Source organism: Fukomys damarensis, unplaced genomic scaffold, assembly GCF_012274545.1.
Source record: "Fukomys damarensis isolate Sample0158 unplaced genomic scaffold, DMR_v1.0_HiC HiC_scaffold_13, whole genome shotgun sequence".
NCBI lineage: Eukaryota > Metazoa > Chordata > Mammalia > Rodentia > Bathyergidae > Fukomys > Fukomys damarensis.
Window position 1 is genome coordinate 26,730,549 of NW_022900925.1, and position 23,243 is coordinate 26,753,791.

General features: G+C 36.5%; 1 protein-coding gene across 12 annotated transcripts in view; it reads left to right on the top strand.

Annotated features, from left to right (window-relative positions):
• Positions 1-23,243, top strand: part of Trim37 (tripartite motif containing 37) — a 151,794-nt gene that overhangs the window by 70,508 nt on the left and 58,043 nt on the right. For 8 of the 12 annotated variants that reach the window (XR_780741.3, XM_033762939.1, XM_033762937.1 and 5 more), the window contains 6 exons: positions 1,120-1,428; positions 7,031-7,159; positions 7,539-7,728; positions 9,795-9,913; positions 18,486-18,596; positions 19,926-20,004. Coding sequence is in view for 11 of the 12 variants with exons in the window: in XM_033762939.1 (XP_033618830.1) it covers positions 1,120-1,428; positions 7,031-7,159; positions 7,539-7,728; positions 9,795-9,913; positions 18,486-18,596; positions 19,926-20,004 (937 nt within the window). In the remaining variant the exon portion in view is untranslated. Of the gene's footprint in view, positions 1-1,119; positions 1,429-7,030; positions 7,160-7,538; positions 7,729-9,794; positions 9,914-18,485; positions 18,597-19,925; positions 21,247-23,243 lie in introns of those variants that run through there. The other 4 variants (XM_019207818.1, XM_033762940.1, XM_033762938.1 and 1 more) reach the window with 4 other exon arrangements.

A 23,243-nucleotide genomic window follows, 5' to 3' on the forward strand; every position in this document is an offset into this window, starting at 1 on the left:
GAGTTAGAGACCAGCCTGGGCTACATAGTGAGTTCCAGGTCAGTCTCAACTACATAGTGAGACCTTGTCTCAAAAAAACCAAGCATATGCAAATACAATTGTCCTCTTTGTCAATGAGCTTAACAGTTTTCTAACCTGACTTCCAAGAAGAACTGTGTCTAAATTAAACATAGAAAAGCATCACTTATTTATGCATTCATTGGTGTTCATTAAAAATGTATGCCAGTTGGCAGCAGTGTTTAATATGCAAAAGAGAAATTATAGCCAGGTATGGTGATGCATATCTGTAAGCACTCAGGAGACTGAGGGAAGAGGATCACTATGACTTCAAGTGGGGTACGTTTGCAGTGGAGGCAGATGCTAAAGCCCCTGACCAATAAAGCAGAATTGAATAATGTAGAGCCCCATGTGCCATGTCGGTTCTTCCTAAATGCTATAGGATGCCATGGGATGATTCTAAACAGAAAGTAACATCTGGTTTGGGTTTTAGAAAACTGCTCTGGCAGCAGCCAGGTGCAGTGTGTTTACCTGTAATTCCAGCTGCTTGCGCTGAGGCAGCAGGGTTGCAAGTTCGAGGCCAGCCTGGGCAATTTAGTGAGAGCCTGTCTCAAAATACAAATTAAAAAGGGCTGAGAATGTAGGTCAGCGATAAAGCATTTGCCTAACATGCACAAGGGCCTGGATTTAATTCCCAGTACCACAAAACTGGAAAAAAAGAAACCCCACTCTGACATCTTGGTGGACAGTGGATTATATAGGAACAGTGCAGGGTTCTTTCACAAACACTGACTCTTCTGAGCTTACAGTAACACTTTTATTGTATATTAGCAACAAGGTTAAGTCTTTAAACTTTTGGAATTAAGTATATAATTTAGAGTTGAGAGATTATGATGTGACTGAAACTAATTTTGAAGGTGCAAATAAAAGTTAGGACACTGGAGTTTGTCTTGATTTTCTTAATGGAATTTAATGCTTGCTTTTTAAAAATACCACCTAAAATATCATAGCTTGTTTTACACATCAATTTGTATATACTCAGATCAAATCAATTTGTATATGCTCAAAATGATGTCGAGTGTAGAAATTTATATTAACATGACTTGTCACATCTCTTTGAAGCATCATATTGTCGAAAAGATAAAGATCAAAGGAAGCAGCAGGCAATGTGGCGAGTGCCCTCTGATTTAAAGATGCTGAAAAGACTCAAAACTCATATGGCTGAAGTTCAGTGTATGACAACTGATGTAAAGAATACACTTTCAGAAATAAAAAGTAATAATACTGCTTCTGGAGACGTGCAGACAGCCCTTTTTTCTGCTGACCAGACAGCTCTGGCTGCGTGTGGAACTGAAAACTCTGGCAGATTACAAGATTTGGGAATGGAGCTCCTGGCAAAGTCATCAGTTGCCAGTTGTTATATAAGAAACTGTAAGTAAAAAAGTTCCTATGCCGGGGATTTACCTCAGTAGTTCTGCCACCTGCCTCTCAAGCTCAAGGTCCCAAGTTCAATCCCTAGTACCCCCAAAAAAGTTCCTATTAGTGTCATTTCTCTACATACTAGTTGAAAAACTAAAAGATTGGTTATTTTGAAGATAATATCTAAGCATTTTCTCTTCCAATGAATTAAGACAAACCGATACATTCAGGCTTTTCTCCTACCCAAAATTGATTTCTCTGTACTTTATTTTATATAACAGAGCTAACACCATTTTTTGTGTGGCCCTCGTATTGAAGCTTGAACCTAGTGCCTTTGCACTGAGCTATATTCCTAGCCCTTTTTAACTTTTTCATTTTGAGAGAGGGCCTTGCTTCAGTTGCCCAAGCTGATCTCAAACTGAATCCTCCTGCCTCAGTATCCCAGAGTACCAGGATTATAGGTGTGCACCACCAAAAATGACTTCCTTTTTTTCCATTAAGTTTATTGGTACATTTGTATACTGTACAGTTACATTCATCACTAGGATCTTGTACCTTTACATGATGTATCTGGTTGTTATAAAAAATGAACTACTTAAGTTAAAAACTTTCAATATCACATGATACTATCAGAGAAGTAAAAGGCAATCATGCATTGGGAAAAAATACTTGCAGTCAAGCTACCTATGCTTTTGGTGTCATATTCAGAGAAGCATTGCCAAATCCCGTGTCATGTATTCCTGTCTAGGAATGTACTTAATTCAAATCAATCTGTTTGAATATATATATATATTTCTTGAAAGTTTCAATTTTCTTCATAGGTATATGTATGTCTCTCTTTTTTTTTTTTTGGTCCCGGGGATCAAACTCGGGTGCTTGTGCTTACAGGGCAGACAGCAGAACCACTAAGCTAAATCCCCGGCCCCATATGTCTTGTTAAATTTACTACTGGATATCACTTGGACTTTTGGCTAAGCTGAAGTGGGTTATAAACCTAGATATGTTACAAACCTAGGTTGCTATTGTGATTGGAATCTTCCCCCTACCCGGATATTTTCTGATTAGTTGCTACTGGCATATAGTAAAGGTTTTGGGGTTTTTTTGTGTGTAGTACTGGGGATTGAATTCAGGTCTTGTACTTGAGAGGCAGGCAGCGGAACCACTGAGCTAAATCCCCGGCTAAAGGTATTGGTTTTAATGTTTATTGTATGTTAGCCTACTTATTGATTTTTTTATCATTAAAACTTTTATTATACTGTTCTTAACCCATTTGAGTTTCAATTCTGTGCTATTTTCACAAAATCAAAAACTTTTGTCCTTTTCTGTGCTGTAAATTTATTTTAACCTATTACCTTCTCTTTTTTATTAAAATTAATCAAGGCTTTAGGTTGTTGTTGTTGTTGTTGTTGTTGTTGTTGTTGTTGTACCAGGGATTGAATTTAGGACCTTGCACTTGCAAGGCAGGTGCAGTGCCACTGAGCTAAATCCCCAGCCCAAGCCTTTAATTTGATGAAGCTCATTCAATAAAGCCAACTCTAGTGGCTCTCATTTCTGTTGTTTTTATTAGTCATCTCATATTCCTGCTTCAATTTAAGTTAGTTTCTGTAACTGGTTTTCCAAGAAAATTATTTTATTAGGGCTTTACGTTTATCAACATAAGGTCACTTTATTCTCTCCAAAAAATTTTTTTTTTCAGCTGAGCACAGTGGCTCACACCTATAGTTCCAGGTACTTGGGAAGCTGAGGCAGGAGAATTGCTTTACCCAGGAGTTCAAGGCTAGCCTGGCAGTATACCACAACTCACAAAAACAATGGGAAATTTATTATGTATCGCATATCTCAAAAAATTTGAGTAATGAGACTATGGCAGGATTATCATGAGTTAGAGGCTAGCCTGTATTACAGAGCAAAACTGTCTCCAAAAAAAAAAAAGCTTGAATAAAATGAACTTGCAACAGGAAGTGGAAAATGTTTGTAGACCTGCCTGTTCCTGGCACTTACTGAGAAAGGAGTCTTAACTAAGAGTCCTTAGAGATTGGTATCTTGTGGATCTGGGGATGTAGCTCAGTGGTGCCACGCCTACCTGGCAAACGCAAGATCCTGAGTTGGGGAGCAGGGGGTTGGGTTGGGTTGATATCTTGCTGACACAACTTTAGATATTTCAGTAACTTGCCAAGAAGCACCACTGAGCTACATCCCTGGCCCTCTTGCTTCAGATTTTATAAGGTGTCACATGAAAAACCAAAAACCAAGTTTAGGGGCTCGGGATGTGGCTCAGTGGCACTGAGCCTGCCTGGCAAGTACAAGGTCATGAGTTTGATCCCCCCAATATGGAAAAAAAACCCTGAAGCAAGTAAGAGTAACTTGGGTACTCTGTTTTGAACTTTTGAAGTTCACCAATATTGTGAAACTTTGGAGCTTCAAGATTTTCAACAGTGCTAGCAGTTGATTTCCTACCTGTTTTGCCCTCTTCAACAAGAGCCACAGTTCCTTCACATAGATAACCTCAACCTGAGAAATAGTCTTTGAGCCCATTTCACAAACATCAACAGGATCATTATCTCCATAGCAAATTGTGCTTTTTGATGGGGATTTTCTAAAATCTAAGGGTGCATCATAATTCCTTTATAACCCTTGAGAGGATATTCATTTACCACATGACATAGCTTGCTATCCTTTACATCTTGCTTAATGAGATTTGCCAGCTGTTTTTATGGCAGTTTCCATTTTAGCATTTTGTTCTCACCAGTGTACTTCTGCAATCATAGTAAACAAACTCATATTCAGCATTTTGTACCTATTTTTTTGGTACCGGGGATCGAACTTGGGTCCTTGCGCTTGCAAGGCAGGCGGCGGAACATCTGAGCTAAATCTCAGGCCCTGCATTTTGTACTTTAAAGGAGCAGTATATGAATGGAATCCAGGGCCTTGCATTGAGCTATATCCCCAACCTTTAAAAGAATATTTTAAAAAGCCAGGCATGGTGGTGTACAGCTGTAATCCCAGCAGTTGGGAAGCTGAGGCAGGAGGATTGACTTGTACTACATAGTTTAAGGCCAGACTGAACTATGTAACAAGACATTGTCTCAAGAAATAAGAACACTTTTTTTTTTTTTGTAAAGATTTTTGAGACACGGTCTCTTCCAGTTGCCCAGGTACTCTTGAACTTGCAGTCCTGCTGCTTAAGCCTCCTGAGTAACTGGTGACAGGCTTGTGCTACTGTGCCCAGCAGCAGCATCTTCTTTCTTTTAGGAATGCTGTTTTCCAGCTGCTTGATCTTGGACAAGTCAGCAAAATGCCTTCGGCTTTAGTTGGGTTTAGAGTCCACTTGGGGATATAAGGGGGACATGTAGTGAGTAGATGCACTTTTGATGAAGAGGCAAAATCCTGCAAGTGGGGCTGGCCACACTCCTCCATGTCATACAGGATCATGGCATGTACTTGCTACTGCCCCCATCCTGGCACATGGGAAGCCTATGTGCCCATTTTCTTAAATTTTTAGAACTTTCTCAAAATATAAGGTGGTAACTTCTCTTTCACTATTTTATCTAGATTCCTGGTAACTATTAATGAACTTTGTCTCATTACATGGATTTACATTTTGTGGACTTTTCACATAAAATCATCCAGTATGAATTTTTTTTTTAATGCTAGGCTTCTTTCACTTAACACACTTATCAAGGTTCATGCATGTTCACTTGTTTTTATGGCTGAATGATACTTTATTGTTTGTGGAACATATCCATTCATCAGTTGATAGATATGTTATTTCATTTATGTTACTTTTTTCTTTTGCTAGTACTGTTGCTGTGAATATTCATGTACAAGTTTTTGTATGGATATATATTTTTGGGTTTTTTTTCAATCTTTTTTTTCTTTTTATTGAGTTTATTGGTACATTTTAGGTATACAGTACAGTGATATATATTTTTGTTTATCTTGAATATATACTTACAAGTGGGATTGTTGGGTCATATGGGAACTATGTGTAACTTTTTGAGAAATTGCCACCTGTGCCAGACTATTTTCCAAAATAGCTGTAGCATTTTATATTCTCAGCAGCAGTGTATAAGGGTTCCATTTCCCACATATCTTTGGCGTTTGTTATTGTCCCTCAGTTTTTCCTGCCCTTTGAATTGTCTGGACATCCTTGCCAAAGTCAGTTGACCATAAGAGTAAAGATTTATTCCTGCTGAGGCAGGAGGATCGCTGTGAGTTCGAGACCAGCCTGGGCTACATAGTGAGTTCCAGGTCATTCTCTTACTACATAGTGAGACCCTGTCTCAAAAAACAAAAACAAAACAAAACAAAAAAAAGATTTATTCCTGGATTCTCAATTCTGAAATTGAAATAGATGGGTAGGTAGACATCTGTCCATATCCTAGTACCAACAAGTCCTGATTTCTGTAAATATATTAAGTATGAATCTGGGGACTGGGTGTGTAGTCAGTGGTAGAGCTCTTGCCTTGCATGCATAAGGCCCAGGATTTGGTCCCACCCAGCCCCACCACCAAAAAAAAAAAAAAAAAAAAAAAGTCTTCCATTTAAGATTGTTTTGGATATTCTGTACTTTTAACTTTCATAGGAATTTTACAATCAGCTTGTTTTTGCAAAGAAAAAGACTGGATTTTTTACAGAGAGACTATTAAATTTGTAGATCAATTTGAGGCATATTGCTTGTTAACAGTATCAAATGTTTTCAGTCATCATTGAACACAAGATGTCTTCCTTGTCATCTTCATTTTTCTTTCAAAACTGGCAGTTTTCAATGTGCAAGTCTTATTTTTTATTTTTACTTTGTTTGTTTTTGGTACTGGGGATCGAACTTAGGACCTTGAACTTGTGAGGCAGGTGGCAGAACCACTGAGCTAAATCCCCTTGTATTTCTTTTATTAGGTTTATTTCTAAGTATTTTATTCAATTTAATGCTATTATAAATGAAAGAATTTTATTTCATTCAAATTGTCTTCTGCTAGTATATAGAAAAGCAATTATTGGTCTTGTATCCAATAACCTTCCTAACATATTATCTGTTAATAAATCTCATGCTGCTTTTCTAGCTTCTTGAATATGCATATTACCCAGGAATTTCTATTATTTCTGTTTAATGCAATTTAAGGCTTTTATTTATTGATTGATTTTTGGTAGTGGGAATTAAACTCAGGACCTTGTGCTTGCAAGGCAGACAGTGGCACCATTAAGCTAAATCCCCAGACCAAGGCTGTCCATTTTTTATTACTGCTTTGGCCACAGATTTTTTATTTTAAGTATTATAATTATCATCTGTTTTCTAATTTAGCATTAACTTTCTTTTTAATCAAGTAACAATTTTCAAGGCTTTTGGGATCATTTTTTTTTTTTCAGACTTAGTTTGAGAATGCTATGATTTTTCTTATGAGGTCATAATCTAAGTTAGATTCTGCTTCACCAGCCACAAAGTAGGAATACTTCTATCAGAACTACAAGTAAATTAATTGGAATTACGTAGTACTTGTTTATTTTTGGACAATGTAAACAGAAAAGCTACCATGCATGGTAAGAGTAAGCTTTTGTTTAAGGAATGAGTTTTGTGCAACTTGATCATATTCCAAAATTTTTCTGAATGTTTTTGCAGCCACAAATAAGAAGAGTAATTCACCCAAACCAGCTCGGTCCCGTATAGCAGGTAGTTTATCACTTCGAAGAGCAGTGGACTCTGGGGAAAATAGCCATTCAAAAGGAGACTGTCAGACTTTGTCTGAAGGTAAATTTGAGACATTCAGAATATAGTTTTGGTGAGTAGATGTCAGTTATTGGAAATTGATGTTGTAGTGTATCTTTAGATCGAAAAAAATCAACAAAAATGCTGAAGTTCTACTTGTAGTGTCACTATAGAACAGACCCTGGACTCCTTCATTTTAAGTACCTGGTTTAAAAAACACTGAACTCAGGACTTTGCACTTGTGAGGCAGGTGCAGTGCCACTGAGCTAAATCCCTGACCATCTCACATTTTTAAATATATTTAAATTTTGAACTTTTTACTTAAAAATTGTGTATCCATGTTGAGATATTCTAATGTGACTAAGAACAAACTCTCACGTTTATTTGCCTTTAAATGAACATCCCTCTTCCTTTTCTAAAGGCTCCCCAGGAAGCTCCCAGTCTGCGAGCAGGCACAGTTCTCCCCGAGGCTTGACACATGGCATCATGAGTGATATCCTGCCCAAACCCGAAGACCGGCAGTGTAAAGCTTTGGACTCAGATGCTGTTGTGGTGGCAGTTTTCAATGGCTTACCTGTTGTTAAGATAAGAAAGAAAATGATAACCTTGGGGTATATAAAGTTCTTTTCTTGTTTGGAATATTAAGTCTGCATCATAATGAACAAATGATTTTCTACTTTTTTAATTATTTAGTGGGTAGAAAGTTCATTTATTGCATTTAAATGTAACTTCTTAAACTTTTGGAGACCCCACATTTTTTAAAAATGGGATGAGATTATACCAGAAGTTCAAGTTAAATATGTTTAGAGCTCATTTTCATGGAGATTAGGATAACAGTGATGTATATAAACTGTGTGAACTCTGCCTAGTGAGATTTGTGAAATTTCTTGGGTTTTGTTTTGTTTTGTTTCCTCATTGAGTTTATTGGTACATTTTAGGTATACGGTACAGTTACATTCATCATTGGGAACTTGTACCTTTTCTTGTTTTTGTTTTTAATCTGTCAGAGATATTTGTGCTGGGCTATACATATCACAAGTGTATCATCTATATTTTATATGGAACAAAGTACTTCCAGCAGTCTTAACTTTAACACTGCTTGGCTGCTTTTGGTCCACCTTTTTTTCTAAGAAAGCATGCTCAAAACTCATAGTTGGAATTTCCCAAAAGATATATGATAGTTGATACCTATATGTCTCAGGAAACATAAACTCAAATGCCACCCATGTCAATTAAACTTCAAAAGATAAAGTAATAATAGAATGTATTGTCTATGGATATGCTAGATAAGCCATAAATATCTTTCTCCTGATTTATGGATATGAAACATTTCTATATTTAGACAGACTAGTTCTACATTAGAGACTTTGAAAAAACTGAATTAAATTTAGAGAAAGACTGACATCCCTTAAGTTTACTTAATTTTATGTAGCTTTGTTTTGTTTCCAGTATCAAGGTTTAAATCTCAGGATCTTTATGTGGAGCTATATAGCCTCAGCCCTTTTTTATTTTTTATTTTCAGACAGTCTTAATGAGTCACTAAGTTGTCCAGGCTGGGGTTGAACTTGGAATCCTCTTGCTTCAGACTCCCACAGTGCTAGGATTATAGGCACTTGCTACTAAATTTCATTGAGTCTTAAGGTTTGTCGTTACCATGTCTAAACAGTCAACTGGTAGTTTAGGTTTTGTTTTAGTTCAAGTTTCAGCAGTAGAAAGATGTGAAAACCATGGTTTTCACTATTTTGTCTTTCCCATTACCCGGCCTGATAGTGTATGTGTTCCTTTTGGGTTAAAGCTGCAAACACCTTTTATATTTGGCGGGGGGGGGACCACTCTATACTACTCTTTTATTACTTTTATTTTACGTTCAAATTTTATTTTATTAGTAAATGTTTGTGGATGTAACGATTACATTCATCATGGGGAATTTGTACATGTAACACCTTTTTATATATCCTTCTCCTCCCCTTCCACTCTACTCCCTCCATCTTTTAGTGTATTTTGTTATAGAAATATTTTTATCTGCCTTTAGTCATAAAGATTAAACGTATATAATCATACATTTTCCCCTTGGAGTAGAAAATCCCATATACAAATGTTTGTAGTTCCTATCTGTAATCAATGTTTCAAAATGAAAAAGGGAAAAAATATTAAGTGAAAATTTCCCCACACTTGTTTTGGATAGGCCTTGTTTTCCAACTCCCTGCTATTCTTAATTTTTTATAATTTCTGTCTTCTCATTTTTATGTATATTTGAGCAACTATGATTATGTAACTTAGCACAAAAGCAATGCCTGTGTTCTCACTCAGTAATATATTTCTAAATTCTTTCCTTTTAGTAAGAGCATACTATTTAGAAGTTCTATTTTTTCATTGAAGTTTTTGATGATCATACACTTATACACAATTATAAGAAGTAATATAGAAAGATCCTGCATATCTTAAGTGGTTTCCCTGAATGATAACATTTAGCAAAACCATAATACAGCATTACAACCAGGAATTGATATTGATACAGTCCACTACTTCATAATCTTTCGCTGTGAATCTTTAGTGAAAATTTTCAAAAACTTGAAGTTTAGTATTAAACTTGGTTTGGGGCTCAATTTTGCGACAAGAAAACATAGATTATTATATCACTTAGTAGTTATAAAAAGTTGTCTTCTCTGTATTTGAGGGCTAATGCTAAAGGAAGTCGTCTGGAAGGAATGCCAATAACTGATTTGGAGAATAATTCCGAAACTGGAGAGTTACAGCCTATATTACCTGAAGGAGCTTCAGCTGCCCCCGACGAAGGTAAAGAATGATTAAGCAGAAGTACTACCCTTGTTTTGGTGCTTGTTGTAGTAGGTGTTGGTAGGAAATAGTTGATTTAGTAAAAATTTTACCCAGTGCTTATGTGGTACAGCCTGATCTGAACACAGTATTTATTGTGCCATTGATGTGATTTATTAGGCATTAAGCACAGAGGAAGGCAAAATGGATAATTTGCAACATAAAAGAACGTGGTGATGGACAAGAAGAGCTATTTATGGGGAGAAAAGTCTGCATGTTGTTCATCTGCTTAGTTAATAAATGTAATAAGCTACCTACATGCTAGGTGTTAAATTTTTGCTAGATATGCAAGATGAATTAAATATGTTCAGTCTTACAAGGAAGATGTGCCCTAAAACAACTAATAGAATAGGTTAAATCTTTGTCTTTTGAAGTTAGTCCTTTTTTTTTTTTTCTTTTCTTGTTTTTGGTTCTGGGATTGGGATTAAACCCAAAGCCTTTACTAAGGTACTAAGCAAGGTATTAAGCTACATACCCGGCACTTTATTTTGAGACAGGGTCTTACTGAGTTGCTACATTCCCCTGACTTAGCCTTCCAGAGTGTTTTAATCCTTCAGAATGCTTTCTTCCTCTTTCAGAAGCATTCCAAGCTTTAACCATTTTAAAATTCCCTTCGGGCCAGGGATTTAGCTCAGTGGTTCCGCTGCCTGCCTCATAAGCACAAGGACCTGAGTTCGATCCCCAGTACCAAAAAATAAATAAATAAAATAAAATAAAATTCCCTTTGCTGACCAGCTTCAACTGTACCAACTTATTCTTAATTACATGTCGTATTGTTTATTCTGTGTTTTCTTCCAGGTTCATTATTCTTTAAAAGTATAGAAGGCATGTTATTTTGGGTAACAGAAAGTGTTTAAAACAAGGCTATATCTGTTGTTCTTGCTGTATCCTTTATGTATTAGCAAGAAATAAAGTCAGTGTTTTTGATATTTGACATTGAAAGTTTTTAAATTTCTCAATGAAACTGTCATCTTTCATTTGGCTGCACTCATTTGCATTTTAGTGATTGATGAATTGTAGCTCAAAGTATAAATATGTACAAGTGCCAACATCTGCCTCTAGCTGCCCTTTGAAAGAGTATGTGCGTGATGGCACTTTCAGGTTTTTCAGTTAAAGAACACTAAATGTGTTGATCTTCCCTCTTACACAGTGCTCCTGCAGTGTGTAACATTATTTCAGAAGAAGAGATTAAATGGAAAAAAAAATTTAAGGTGATATGTTGATGTTAAAACATTAAAAAATACTATGACTGATGATACTTATAGAAAGGACTTGTGAGGATGAGCTACGTTCCTTGCATTTATATACACCCATTCTAAATTACAGTGGAGTAAATTCTTACAGCATGTGCTGGACTTAAATACTCGTCTTTTTCTTCATCAATTATGAAATGCTTTTAATTTGACTGACAGCACATTTGATGCTGGTGATAAGTTAATTCCTGAACCTACAATCTTGATCAGTTTCTCTTCCTTGCTACCATTGTCTTTTTGGATCTCCTAATTTAGCACGAGGAAGCTATTACTCTGCATTGTAGGATGCTTAGCATCAGTCTTAGTTTCAAACAGTAGGTTTCATTATTACCCCCAGTTACCACATTGCAGAATGTCTTCAGAAATCATCTCCACTCAAGAACCATTGGTGAAACTGAATTTCTTGCCAGAGTGAGCCACAGTTACTAATGAGACCAAGCTTGCTGGTGTGCTACATAAGTATGGTTGGGCAGAGGGAGAAAAATTAAACAATTTAAAACCACTTGGATAGGTGTTAGACAAGCCATTCGTAATATATTATTGAGTCTACACTAAGTTGTATAGGGAGCTCAAGTAGAGGTATATAATAATAATAATAGAAAATATTTACTAAGTCCTCACTGTGTTTCCCAAACTTCTGAAAAAACTACCAGTATTATTTTACATTCTCAATACAATTCTATATGGTACTTTTTTACTGGTACTCGGGATTGAACTCAGGACCTTGTGCTTGCAAGGCAGGCGGTGGAACCACTGAGCCAAATCCCCAGCCCTATATAGTACTTTAATACATTGATTTTATTTCTTTTTTTGTTTGTTTTTTTTTTTGATACAGGGTCTCACTGTGTAGTTGAGACAATACATTAATTTTATTAAGTGAGTGCACTGAAGGCAAGAAACTCACTTGCCCAGAGTCACAGGATTAATCAGTAGAAGGTCTAAAATTTGAACCTACAGTCAGTGCTCATAACTTTCATTTTTACTGACTTAGTCTTTACTCCACCCTTGAAAAGCTCATCCAAAGGCATAAGCAAAAGTTAGCCAGGTAGAGACTAGCAGCAAAAGCTGTGGCCATGGTGGAAGGTCGAGGTCAGCTTATGAAGAGAAGCATTGTACATCCTAGCTAGAATCTGAACTTTGTCCTTTGAATGGAATCTAAACAAAAAGTGACAGTACAATGGTGTTTTTAAAAATTTTTGCTCTGGCTTCAGTGTAGAGAATATATTTTGCAGCTGGAAATAGAGCATGGAACTCTAGGGGGCAGAAAAACTGGTAAGAAGAACCATGTTTAATAGTCTAGGTGAAAAATGTTTTGAACTTAATTTCAGCCTCCAACTCATAAATTCCTATTATCTTAGCAATTTTTCTATGTAAATAGCTGGTTAGCATAAAAAGCACTGAAAGTACTTGACATCACTTTATTTAAAGCAGAGTGATACCTTATCCTAAAACTAGAGAAATCATTTGTCTGGATTACATTTATATCTGCAGTGCAGATATAAAAAACTTCTTCAAGTTTTTGAAAGCATGTGATTATTGCAGGTAGGATATAGAGCTTTCCTCAGTAATACATCTTAGCTTTGTATAGGGAGTGCTGTGGTGATGTTATACATCTGCATCTCAGAAATATTGCTGTAACATGCAAATCAACAGTTATACAGAAGAATGTCCGTGTAATTTGTTGATATCTAAACAACTTGTTTACCATTATAGCCCCAGGATAGGCAGTGAGGTGGCAAATCACTGATAAGGCTGGTAACAAGGGAGTGCAGTAGACAAAAGTAGCTCTGTGTCTCTTGAAATCTGCTTTGTTTGTAGAGAACAAGGCCTTGCTTACTGCTGTGGGTATTATTCTATCAGTGGGAGCCAGTTCTCAGGAAACCTTTATTTTTTACACCTAGAAGCTTTGGTAGACAGTTGAGTGGGTTTGTCTTATATCCATGTTTAAAAAAACAGCTCTTTACTTGTGCCAAATACATCAAGAAAATGTTCTATGTCAGATCACTGTAGGCTTTTCTCATTCTTAAAGAGAAAGCTGTCTGAAGAAATTTTAAAATGAAGTGCTGTTTGTTATCAGTTAGGAAGTTGGGACTAATAAAGTGGTCTTCAGGATCAGTAAAATGCAACTTTTTTTGTTAGACATGAGTCATAAGCAAACCTTTTCCTTTGTGCCTGGGACCATATGGGACAACCTTGTATTATTAGTCTTCTGTTCATTAGTATGCTGCTGAAAAGTCTAACCCTACCTCAAAAGTGGATAACCTGTAGAACTATGGGTAGGCTTTTAGTGGTATGGAAGATTAAATGGGCCTTCACACTGAGCTACATCCTCAGCATATCTTATTATATATAAAAGAAAATTCTGTATAAATATTTTGAAACTAAATTTATTGATACATCATGAGATTAACACGTTGCCTTTGGCCTCTATAGTTATAAGTAGTACTCAAAGGCCATTAGCTTTCAGATATTTATTAGGTGCGCGCGCGCGCGCGCACGCGCACACACACACACACACACGATCTTGCTAAGCTGCCCCTGATAGGCTAGAACTTGCTGTCCTCCTGCCTCATCTTCCCTCAGATTATGTACCAGTATACCCAATGGCAGTTTCTTTCTTGATTTGTGTAAAACTTTTGAGTTTTAAGTTTCCTGCTAATGTAGCAGAGATCTCTTTTGTGTAAGTCAGACACTCAGAACACCCATGGCTACATCTATTAAACACCTAGCTGACAACCTAGCTAAGAGGAATGGGATAGCCAGGTTATGGTCGTGCCTGCCTGAAATCCAGCAACTCCCAAAGCTGAGGCAAGAGGAGTACGCTTTTGAGTTTAGTCTAGGCAACTCATGGAAACACTGTCTCAAAATAAAGAAGGGATATAACTCCTGCTTCTTGGTTTCAATCCCCAGTACCACCAAAAAAAAAAAAAAAAAAAAAAAAAAAAAAAAAAAAAAAAAAAAAAAAAAAGAAAAGTAAAAGAAAGAAAGAGAGAAATGGGAATGAGTCACACAATATGTGATTGCCTGCTGTGGCTGGTTGCTTTTAAAATAATTAAGTTACATTCATTTGCTCATGTATACATTTATTTTTGCCCTTGTCCACCACTTAGTACTGGGAGTTGAACCCAGACTATATCCCCAGCCATTTTCATTTACTTCTTTATTTTGAGGCAGTCTCATTAAATTGCCCAGGATGGCCTTAAACTTGTGATTCTTCTTGCCTAAGCCTTCCAAGTAGCTGGGATTACAGATTACAGATATATACACCACCCACCTGGCTCAGTTAAGATACCTTTAGCAAAAGTTACCAAAAAATCAAGCAACAAAATGAATATTAAAATGTAACCCTTTTGTATTAACAAGATGTCTCCTAATAACAAGAAGTGACATACTGTGGTAGGGCAGTTTCAGGGTTAGAAAACTTAGTTGTTCAGTGGCATCAAGAACTCAGGAGTCTTTTTCTTTTTCCATCTTTTGCTTTTCCATTCTCAGTGAGCTGGCTTAGCTCCCTTTGAGGTGACGGGATGATTACTACAGCTGTAAACTTCGTATAAAGTCAGAACAACATCCTGGGAGTGGGGAAGGGTTACTTCGTTTTGTTTAGCTCTATTTATCAACCAGGAAAACTTCTCAGGGTGCCTCAGCATTCTGACTTCCTCTTATATGTCTTTAATCATTCACAAGGATAAGTGGAAAAGGGCAGTCATTTGGTCCCTCCCCAATGCATTCTGTGTGACCATGGGAAGGAAGATACCTGAGCAATACTTAGGTTCTTTTAGAAGCAAAAAAGGCAGGTAAATTATTAGGGGTTATAATGCAAATTGTGTGCTGCCCCAGGTAGTTAATATTTTCCAAGCATCTGAATCTGATTAAGGAAATTATAACTCAGAAGCAATGGATGCTCCAGAAATGAAGTAGGCAATTGATATAGGTGTATTCTATTTCAGATTTTATTTTGAACTACAGGTTTCTGTTGCATTGTAGTATCTCTCAAATGTCTTAGGATCACTATCAAGATATCCAGCAATTTGTCTGTCTTAATGTATACACATAAGTAGTAAACTTCTAAATCTTAGTGCTTGGTAAAATATCAAATGATGTTTTCATATGTAAATTTTCTCCAATAATTTCTTGGAAATGTGTATTTCCTGAGTTCTGAAAAGTTAGTCAGGAAATGTTTTCATTGGTAAAAATTTTTCTGTTAGAATTAATTTGAAAAGTTAACACAGGAACACTACTAGTTTCAAGGAGTCTACTATAGCAAGCCAAAAACTGGTATCTATGGGCTGGGAATTTAGCTCAGTGATTCTGTCACCTGCCTCACAAATGCAAGGACCTGAGTTCGATCCTCGGTACCAAAAACGAACAAACAGACAAAAAACTGGTATCTGGAATCACAGGTCAGTGGAAGCAGGAAGTGCTCACCAGTTAGCCCTGGTTATAGCTGTTGCCATTTATGTGTGTTCTAGACCCTGTCTCCTGCTAAGGAAATATTAGTGAGATTACACATAGTATGCTTGATAAAAATCCTTTGTATGATGTTTCAGGAAATGAGTGTTCATAGCAAAATGAGTGTCTAAATTGACATTTTTGATATGTGGTTCTATACCATAAACCTTATTAAGAGTGCTAAATGTTACATTAGTCATAAATCACCCAATTATACCCATAAAAGTTTTTCACCATTTGACATATTTACTGTTGGCGATTGTTCATGTAAATACTAGTTAAATGTAATTTCTCATATAGTTAAATTTGGATGGATATATTTTAAAAAGACTACCTTAGATTTTGAAATTTCTGGTTCATTGTTTTTGAGTCCTAAGGTTAACATCTTTCAGCAGTTCAGTGTAGTTTTGTTTCAGCAGCAGTTCCATGAAAGGCCACATGGTGGAGGTGGTACTTCACAGAAGTAGCTGGTTTTGAATTTTGTAGATGAGTTTTACTCTTTCAAACAGTAAAGTTTTGTGGTGTTTATGTATTTTCTTCATTGAAAGTGAAGATTGTAGAAATGTCCATCTATTCAAATTCACCAATGAAGCCACATAGAGCTATAGTTTTCTTTGCTGGAATTTGTTTTAAATCAGAAATTCTATTTCTTTAATAGTTATTATCTGTTTTCCTGAATGAGCTTCAGTAATTTGTGTCTATCAACGAATTTGCCTATTTCATCAATATTTTTCATTTTCTAAAGTCAGTTGTTTATTCTTACTGCTGGGCTGATAGCAAGTGCCTTTAGTCCCAGCTACTTGGGAAGCTGAGGCAGGTAAATGGCGTGAGGCCAGCCTGGGGAATATATTGAGACTCTGTTCAAAACCAGAAAGTTGGCTTTATGCAGGGACTAGAATTTCATCCCCATTTTTAACTCCCTGTGATGGGTCCAAAGTTTGCCCTCTCCCACCCTCATCCTCAAGGGAGTATTAAGAATCTTCACATCAGACTCTGGAAGAGGACAGCTATAGCCTCTGACCCACTGGTGTTCCTCATCCTTCCCTGTTTCTGAAACCTATGGATCCCACCCGCCCCTCCCTCATGCTGGGGATTGAACCCAGAGCCTTCACACCAAGCTACATCCATAGTAGTCCTGTTAAGTCACTGAATTGCTCAACCTGGGCTCAAGTGATTCTCTTTCCTTGGCCTCTCACAGTGTTGTGATTACGTGTAGTGCTCTGAGCCCTCCTGTCTTTTAAATATGACTGTTTGATAAGATAATACTTTACATCTTTTTTTTTTGTTATTGTTACTGGGAATTAAACTTGGGTCCTTGCACTTGTGAGGCAGGTATCAGAACCACTGAGCTAAATCCTTGGCCCTAATCTGTATTTTATCTGGCTATTTATAAGGATTGTAGCAGAAAGATTTTCAGGTTTCCTAGGTCACTGTCTTGGTAATACAGAAGTACTTTCTATAGATTTTTTTCTATTCAAAAATCGACTGATGCTGAGCATTTACCAAAGAAATTGAAATCTGTATGTCAGGAGGATATTTACACTCTCGTGTTTACTGTAGCACTACCCACAATAGCCAGGTTATAGAATCAACCTAAGTGTTCATTAATGAATGAATGCATAAAGAAATGTGGCACATATACACAATGGAATATTATTGATCCATAAAAATGAGTGAAGTAGAATCATTGGCACTGATGCTTTTTAAAATAAAATTTAATTTATTTAAATTTAATTTATTTATTTAAAATATTAAATAAAATAAATACTGAAAGACAGATACCACATGTTCCCACTTCATGTGGAAGCTCAAAAGTTGATCTCAAAGTAGAGATGAGAATAGTGGTTACCAAAATCTAAGAAGAATGTGGGAAGAGGGAGGGAGGGGGTGAGGATAATTAGTGGATACCTGTGCAGTTGGGTAAGAGAAATAACTTGTGTTCTTTAGCACACTAGGATAACCATGGTTGGCAACAGCTAATTGTATATTTCAAAATAACTAGTAGAGAGGATTTTGAATGTTCTCAACATAGAGACATATGTCTGAGGTAATAGATATGTCAGGTTTCCCAGTCTGATCATTATCCATTATATACATGTATTAAAATGTTATACCTATAAATATGCACATTTACTATGTATGAATTAAAAATACATGCATTAAAAATAGAAAAAAACCCCAAATGATACACTTATAAAAACAAAACTTTCAGGCCCAAATATGATTTTAAAAAAGCCCTAACTTATCACTACATGGGTGTGTGTGTGTGTGTGTGTGTGTGTGTGTGTGTGTGTGTGAGATGTGTTTATATTTTAGGATTCAGACTATAGTGAATCAGGATTAAAGGAGTCTATTTTGTCTTATGACTAGAAAAAGCTGATTTGGAAAAAATATTCTCAGTATAATGAAATTAATACTGGTTTCAAATCACAACTTTAAAGAATGGTACTCAGCTGAGTATGATGGCACATACCTGTAATCCCAGCACTGGGGAAGCTGAGGCAAGAGGATCGCTGTGAGTTTGAGGCCAGCCTGGGCTACATAGTGAGTTCAAGATCAGCCTGAACTGCATACTAAGACCCTATCTCAAAACAACCCCCAAAAAACACAAAAACCTAAAAAATTATAGTAGTCAATTTTAAACTTTGAATACGAAAATAAAACCACTGCTCTAAAGCGAGATTTATGTTGCTTTTCTCTTTGTTTGGTTTGTTGAATTCTTAGCATTCAGTGTAAAATTTAGTAGGAATCTCAGGTTAGTAAATAAGCTTTCCTTTGCCTTTTACTTATGATGGTTTCTTGTCAGAAACACGGTATCCGTTTCTTTCCAGGAATGAGTAGTGACAGTGACATTGAATGTGACACTGAGAATGAGGAGCAGGAAGAGCACACCACCATGGTTGGATTTAATGACTCTTTCATGGCACAGCCCCCAGGTGAAGGTGCAGCACATGATGTCATTTTACACAGATTAACAAAACTGTCCCTGCTGTTTCTTTTTCTTCTTGTGCTGCTGCTGCTTCTACTTATTCTGCTCTGCTACTTTTGCTTCTTCTGCTTCTTCTTCTTCTTTTTTTTTTTAAATGTAATTTGTGAGACAAGATTCTTTGATAAACTGTATGGTGAGTACTAAAATTAGTAGGTAGTGTTTGATTTGGTTGGACACCTAATGAGTGCCACTTCCACAGCCTGCTCTTGTACAGCAAGTGACCTCAGAATGGCTTTAACTTATAAAGAATTGTAAGAAACAAAGATTTTTTTAACAGTGACCATTTGAGGCCTGTTGTGCTAAATATTTGCTCTCTGCCCCGTTTGTTTGTTTGTTTATTGGTACTGAGGATCGAACTTGGGACCTTGTGCTTGTGAGGCAGTCAGTGGAACCACTGAGTTAAGGCCCTGACCCCAAAAATTGTAATATTTCCTTGATATCTTTTTTTTTTTTTTTGGTATCAGGGCTTGAACTCAGGACCTTGCACTTGCAAAGCAGGCAGTGGCACCACTGAGCTAAATCCCCGGCTCTTTGCCCCTTTATAAAAAATGTTTACCAACAAGGTTTCAGCTATTTGATCTGCTTTCCTTTTTTCAGATTTTCTTCTAGCATACTATAAGATAATTTAAAAATAACCTTGAGAGCTGGGGATTTAGCTCAGTGGTTCCATTGCCTGCCTTGCAAGCGCAGGGACCTGAGTTCGATCCCCGGTACAAAAAAAGAAAAACAAAAAAACAAAATAAAAATAACCTTGATTTCTTAGAAATGCATGCTGATTATGGAATCAGCAATTTTTTATTCTTATTTTACTAGGTGGTAATAGCTCCACCATTGAGCTACATCCCCATTCTGGAATCATCAATTTTTATTCTTTTTCTCCCAAGAAACTTCTTAGGGAAAAAACTCACCAAGAGAAACCTGTTGCCGTGATATTTGCATGTGTACTTTAGTTGGCTTTGAAATACATTTTGTGTTCACAGTATGAGTCTTGAGAGTGTTTATCATCCTCTCTTGTTCCTTCAGCTGTTCCTTCAGTGTCCTCAGGAAGGCAAAAGTTAGGCAGTGGCTTTCAGCTTCTATTTGTGTATGTCTATCACACATTTTGGTTTTTCTCCTTCATTTTCTCTTTGTGTTTCCTTACATGTGACTCAGATAACAACCTGCATACCTTTATCATTTGAATAACACATTTGGTAAGATCATTTAAAGACTTGAGAAAGAAATACACCATGTTGTGGTATCTGCTTGTGGTTTTTAAAAATGTTATCTTTTCTTTTCTTAGATTCTCATTCCAGTTTTCCTGATGGTGAGCAAGTAGGCCCTGAAAATCTCCACTTCAGTACTGATGAAAACAGTGGAAGGTAATTGCCAGATCAAGGGAAATGACTTACAAGCTTCCTTGACACTGAAATTTGTTGTAGTTGGTGCTCAAATTTGTCATCAATCAGATAATCAGATTTAGTGTCATTTTTGTCTTCATCTGTACCTGCAATAGTAATTGAGAAACTGTTACAAAGTAGCACAATTCTAGTAGAAGAGAGTAGTATGTGGGAAAAAATTAACAGTGCGGGAAGAGTTCTAATATAATAAAATAGTGTGGCCCTTAATTTAGCAAATTAGTACATTCACAGAAGGCATTTACTGAAATGTCAGCTAACTGCCAGAAAGTGTACCAAGGCAATGCATGCACGCATAACTTTCTCTTGTTGGTACTCTTCTGTCTTTGGCTAGATACTCAATTGTGTTTAAATAACTGCCTAAGTATTTGGGGTTTTAATCACAGTTTATAGTTTCTTTTAGGACCTATGGAGTAGTGAACAGAAAAACTAGTTATTGATTCTTTAGAATAGAAACTTTACATGAATAACCAAAGTAACACTAAACGAAATCTCCTTTTTGGAGTATGTTGACAGACTAAAATTTATTTATTTACCATTTCTCTTGTTCAAGTGCAAGAACACTGTTTAATGGCACATAATCTTTTGGCAAATGTAATTTAAAATGAATTAATGTGGATTGGTTATATGTGGACATATTATTTAAATTAAATGTTTGTCATTTGAAATTTTATTTTTTATGACAACCTAGTTTCTATCATATGGATATACCATAATGATTCCACTGTGAAGCAGTGGAAAATTTTTTTCTGCCTCTTAAAATACAACTACACAAAAAAACCCAACTATAATACAACAATATTTTAAAACCATCTTTTATTCCTTATTTTTATTGGATATTGATTTCAGTGTCAAAAATTAAGACTAATATATTGCAGAGTGTCTTACATCAGAGTGAAACTGTGATATATATAGTTTTCTTTCATACAAAGAGTAACCTGCACCCCAAAATTGCCAAACTTTACCATTGTGCTCCTGCATTTGTTTGAGCTGCTATATATTTGTGAAAATTACACTGAAAGTTGACCAAGAGACTGTTGAAAAAGCATGAATAACTATATGTACATGAGAGACATTGCATTAGCTTATATTTTACTTAATATTGTTCATTTTTTCTTGTTTCATGTCTTGCTTGAATGCTATAATACATAGTCTTATTTTCAAAATAGTTTGCACTTTTTGTTAATAAAAGTTAAGTTGAGCAAATGAGCCTATGAAGTTTATTAAAAACTGGGATTTCTATTCTATTACCTATGCCTGTTTTGCAATATAGACAAGATCATTCTGTGAAGAGGGGTGATGGGCAACTTCTAGTTATACAATTATAGTAACCCTCAAAGACCAAAAGATTTCTTCCTAAATGATAACTTTCATTCATTCATTTATTTATGGTACCTAGGATTGAACTAGGATTGAACTCGGGACCTTGTGCTTGTGAGGCAGGTGGCAGTACCTCTGAGCTAAATGCCTGGGCCCATAGATGGTAACTTAGTTGCAACTTGTTCTCAACTAAATTCTTCCCCTGGTTCTTTGCTAACCTATATATGAAGTTGGTACCCAGGTCTTTTTTTTTTAAAGACTGGGTCTAAGTTGTTAAGGCTGGCCTTAACCTCCTGTGTTCCAGCGATCCTCAAGTCTCCTGAGTAACTTGGACTATAAATAGGCTTACTGCATGGTACTAGCAACATACCCATTTCTTTAGTGGTGGCAAGTACTCTGGTACTGTCCCTATTCCTCTAGGCAGCATGCTTGCTGTGGCTATGCTAGATTTCAGGTAGCAGTGAGAGAGGGAAGAGGCCAGAAGAATTGCTCTACTCTGCTTCCCCTGCCTGTTTGCCCTAATAGTGTTCACCATCCCCGCCCCCTCTGATTATCTCCTCTATTACCTCGCTTCTCTAGTGTTTTTATCTTAACTCCTGCAAAATTTGTCTTTAATAGTTTGGTGGTGGTGGTGGTGGAGGTGTTTTCCATCCTGGGAGTTGAACCCAGAGCCTCACACGTTAGACAGGAGCTCTAGCAAAGAGCTACATTCCAGCCCTTAATAAGGTTTTCTCTTAGGCCTAAAGAGTAGTGGTAATGTTTGTATTGGCATGAGCATATCATTTCTAGACAACTTACCACTTGGGTCATTGAATCTTCCAGTAACATTTTAGATGGAGGAGTTGTGTATCATCCCCTTTGGCAGATGAACCTGAGCTTCAGGGTGGTCATCTGGTTTTCTTGTTTCAAAACAGGAATGGGATGGATTGCTGGTGTAGTGCTTTCACAGCACATCACCACACTTAGTTTTTTCACACCAGAGAAACTGTGTGGTATTTACACGTGTGACTATTTATTTCACTGAAGAGTATGACCTCAATATTTCCTATGAATGACTCTAATTTCTCATTCTTTATGGCTGAGTAGTACTCCATTTTATAGAAAAACCACATCTTCATTATCCAGTCTCCAACTGATGGGCAATTGGGCTGTTTCCAAGTTTTAGCTATTACAAACTGCCGCTATAAACATGGGTGAGCATATATCACTGTGGTGATTCTTTTAATTCTTTTGGAAAGATACCCAGCAGAGGGATAGCTGGGTCCTATTCAACTCTTAACCCACTAATTTTTATATTCATTAGTGGATTTTACCTATAGTGATTCTTACAGTAATATACTAATGATACTTTTTGTTTTGTTTTGTGATAGCCTTTTTAAAAAATGTATTAGTAACTGTTTGCAGTACATGATTATACTCATCCTGGGGAGTTAGAACATGTACTTAACACATCTTAATTTTTCTTTCATCCCCTTCTTCTCACCTTCCTCCTCTAATTAATGGTAATTTTCTAGTTCCCTAATTACTTTTATACTTTTATTAGAATTTTGTAAGAAAAAGTTATCTCTTTCTCATTTTTTACTCAGCTATTTATTTATATTGGTATGGGCTAATAATATTGGGTACTTCATTCTTTGAATTACAACCCAGTGCTATCGTTTTGTGGCTCAGTTTCAGTTTGGCCCTTAGAAGCTCTTTTCAGACTGGTCTGTATGTCCTTTCCATCCCTTCCTTGGTTTTTGTTTTGTGTTTTAAGCTTTTTCCCTCCCTCCCTGCCCTCCTCCATTCCTCCCTTCCTGACACCAGGGGATGTTCCAAGTTCACCTTGAGTTTTCCCTACCCTGGGCATGGGATCAACCACTTTTTTTTGGGGGGGGGGGGGG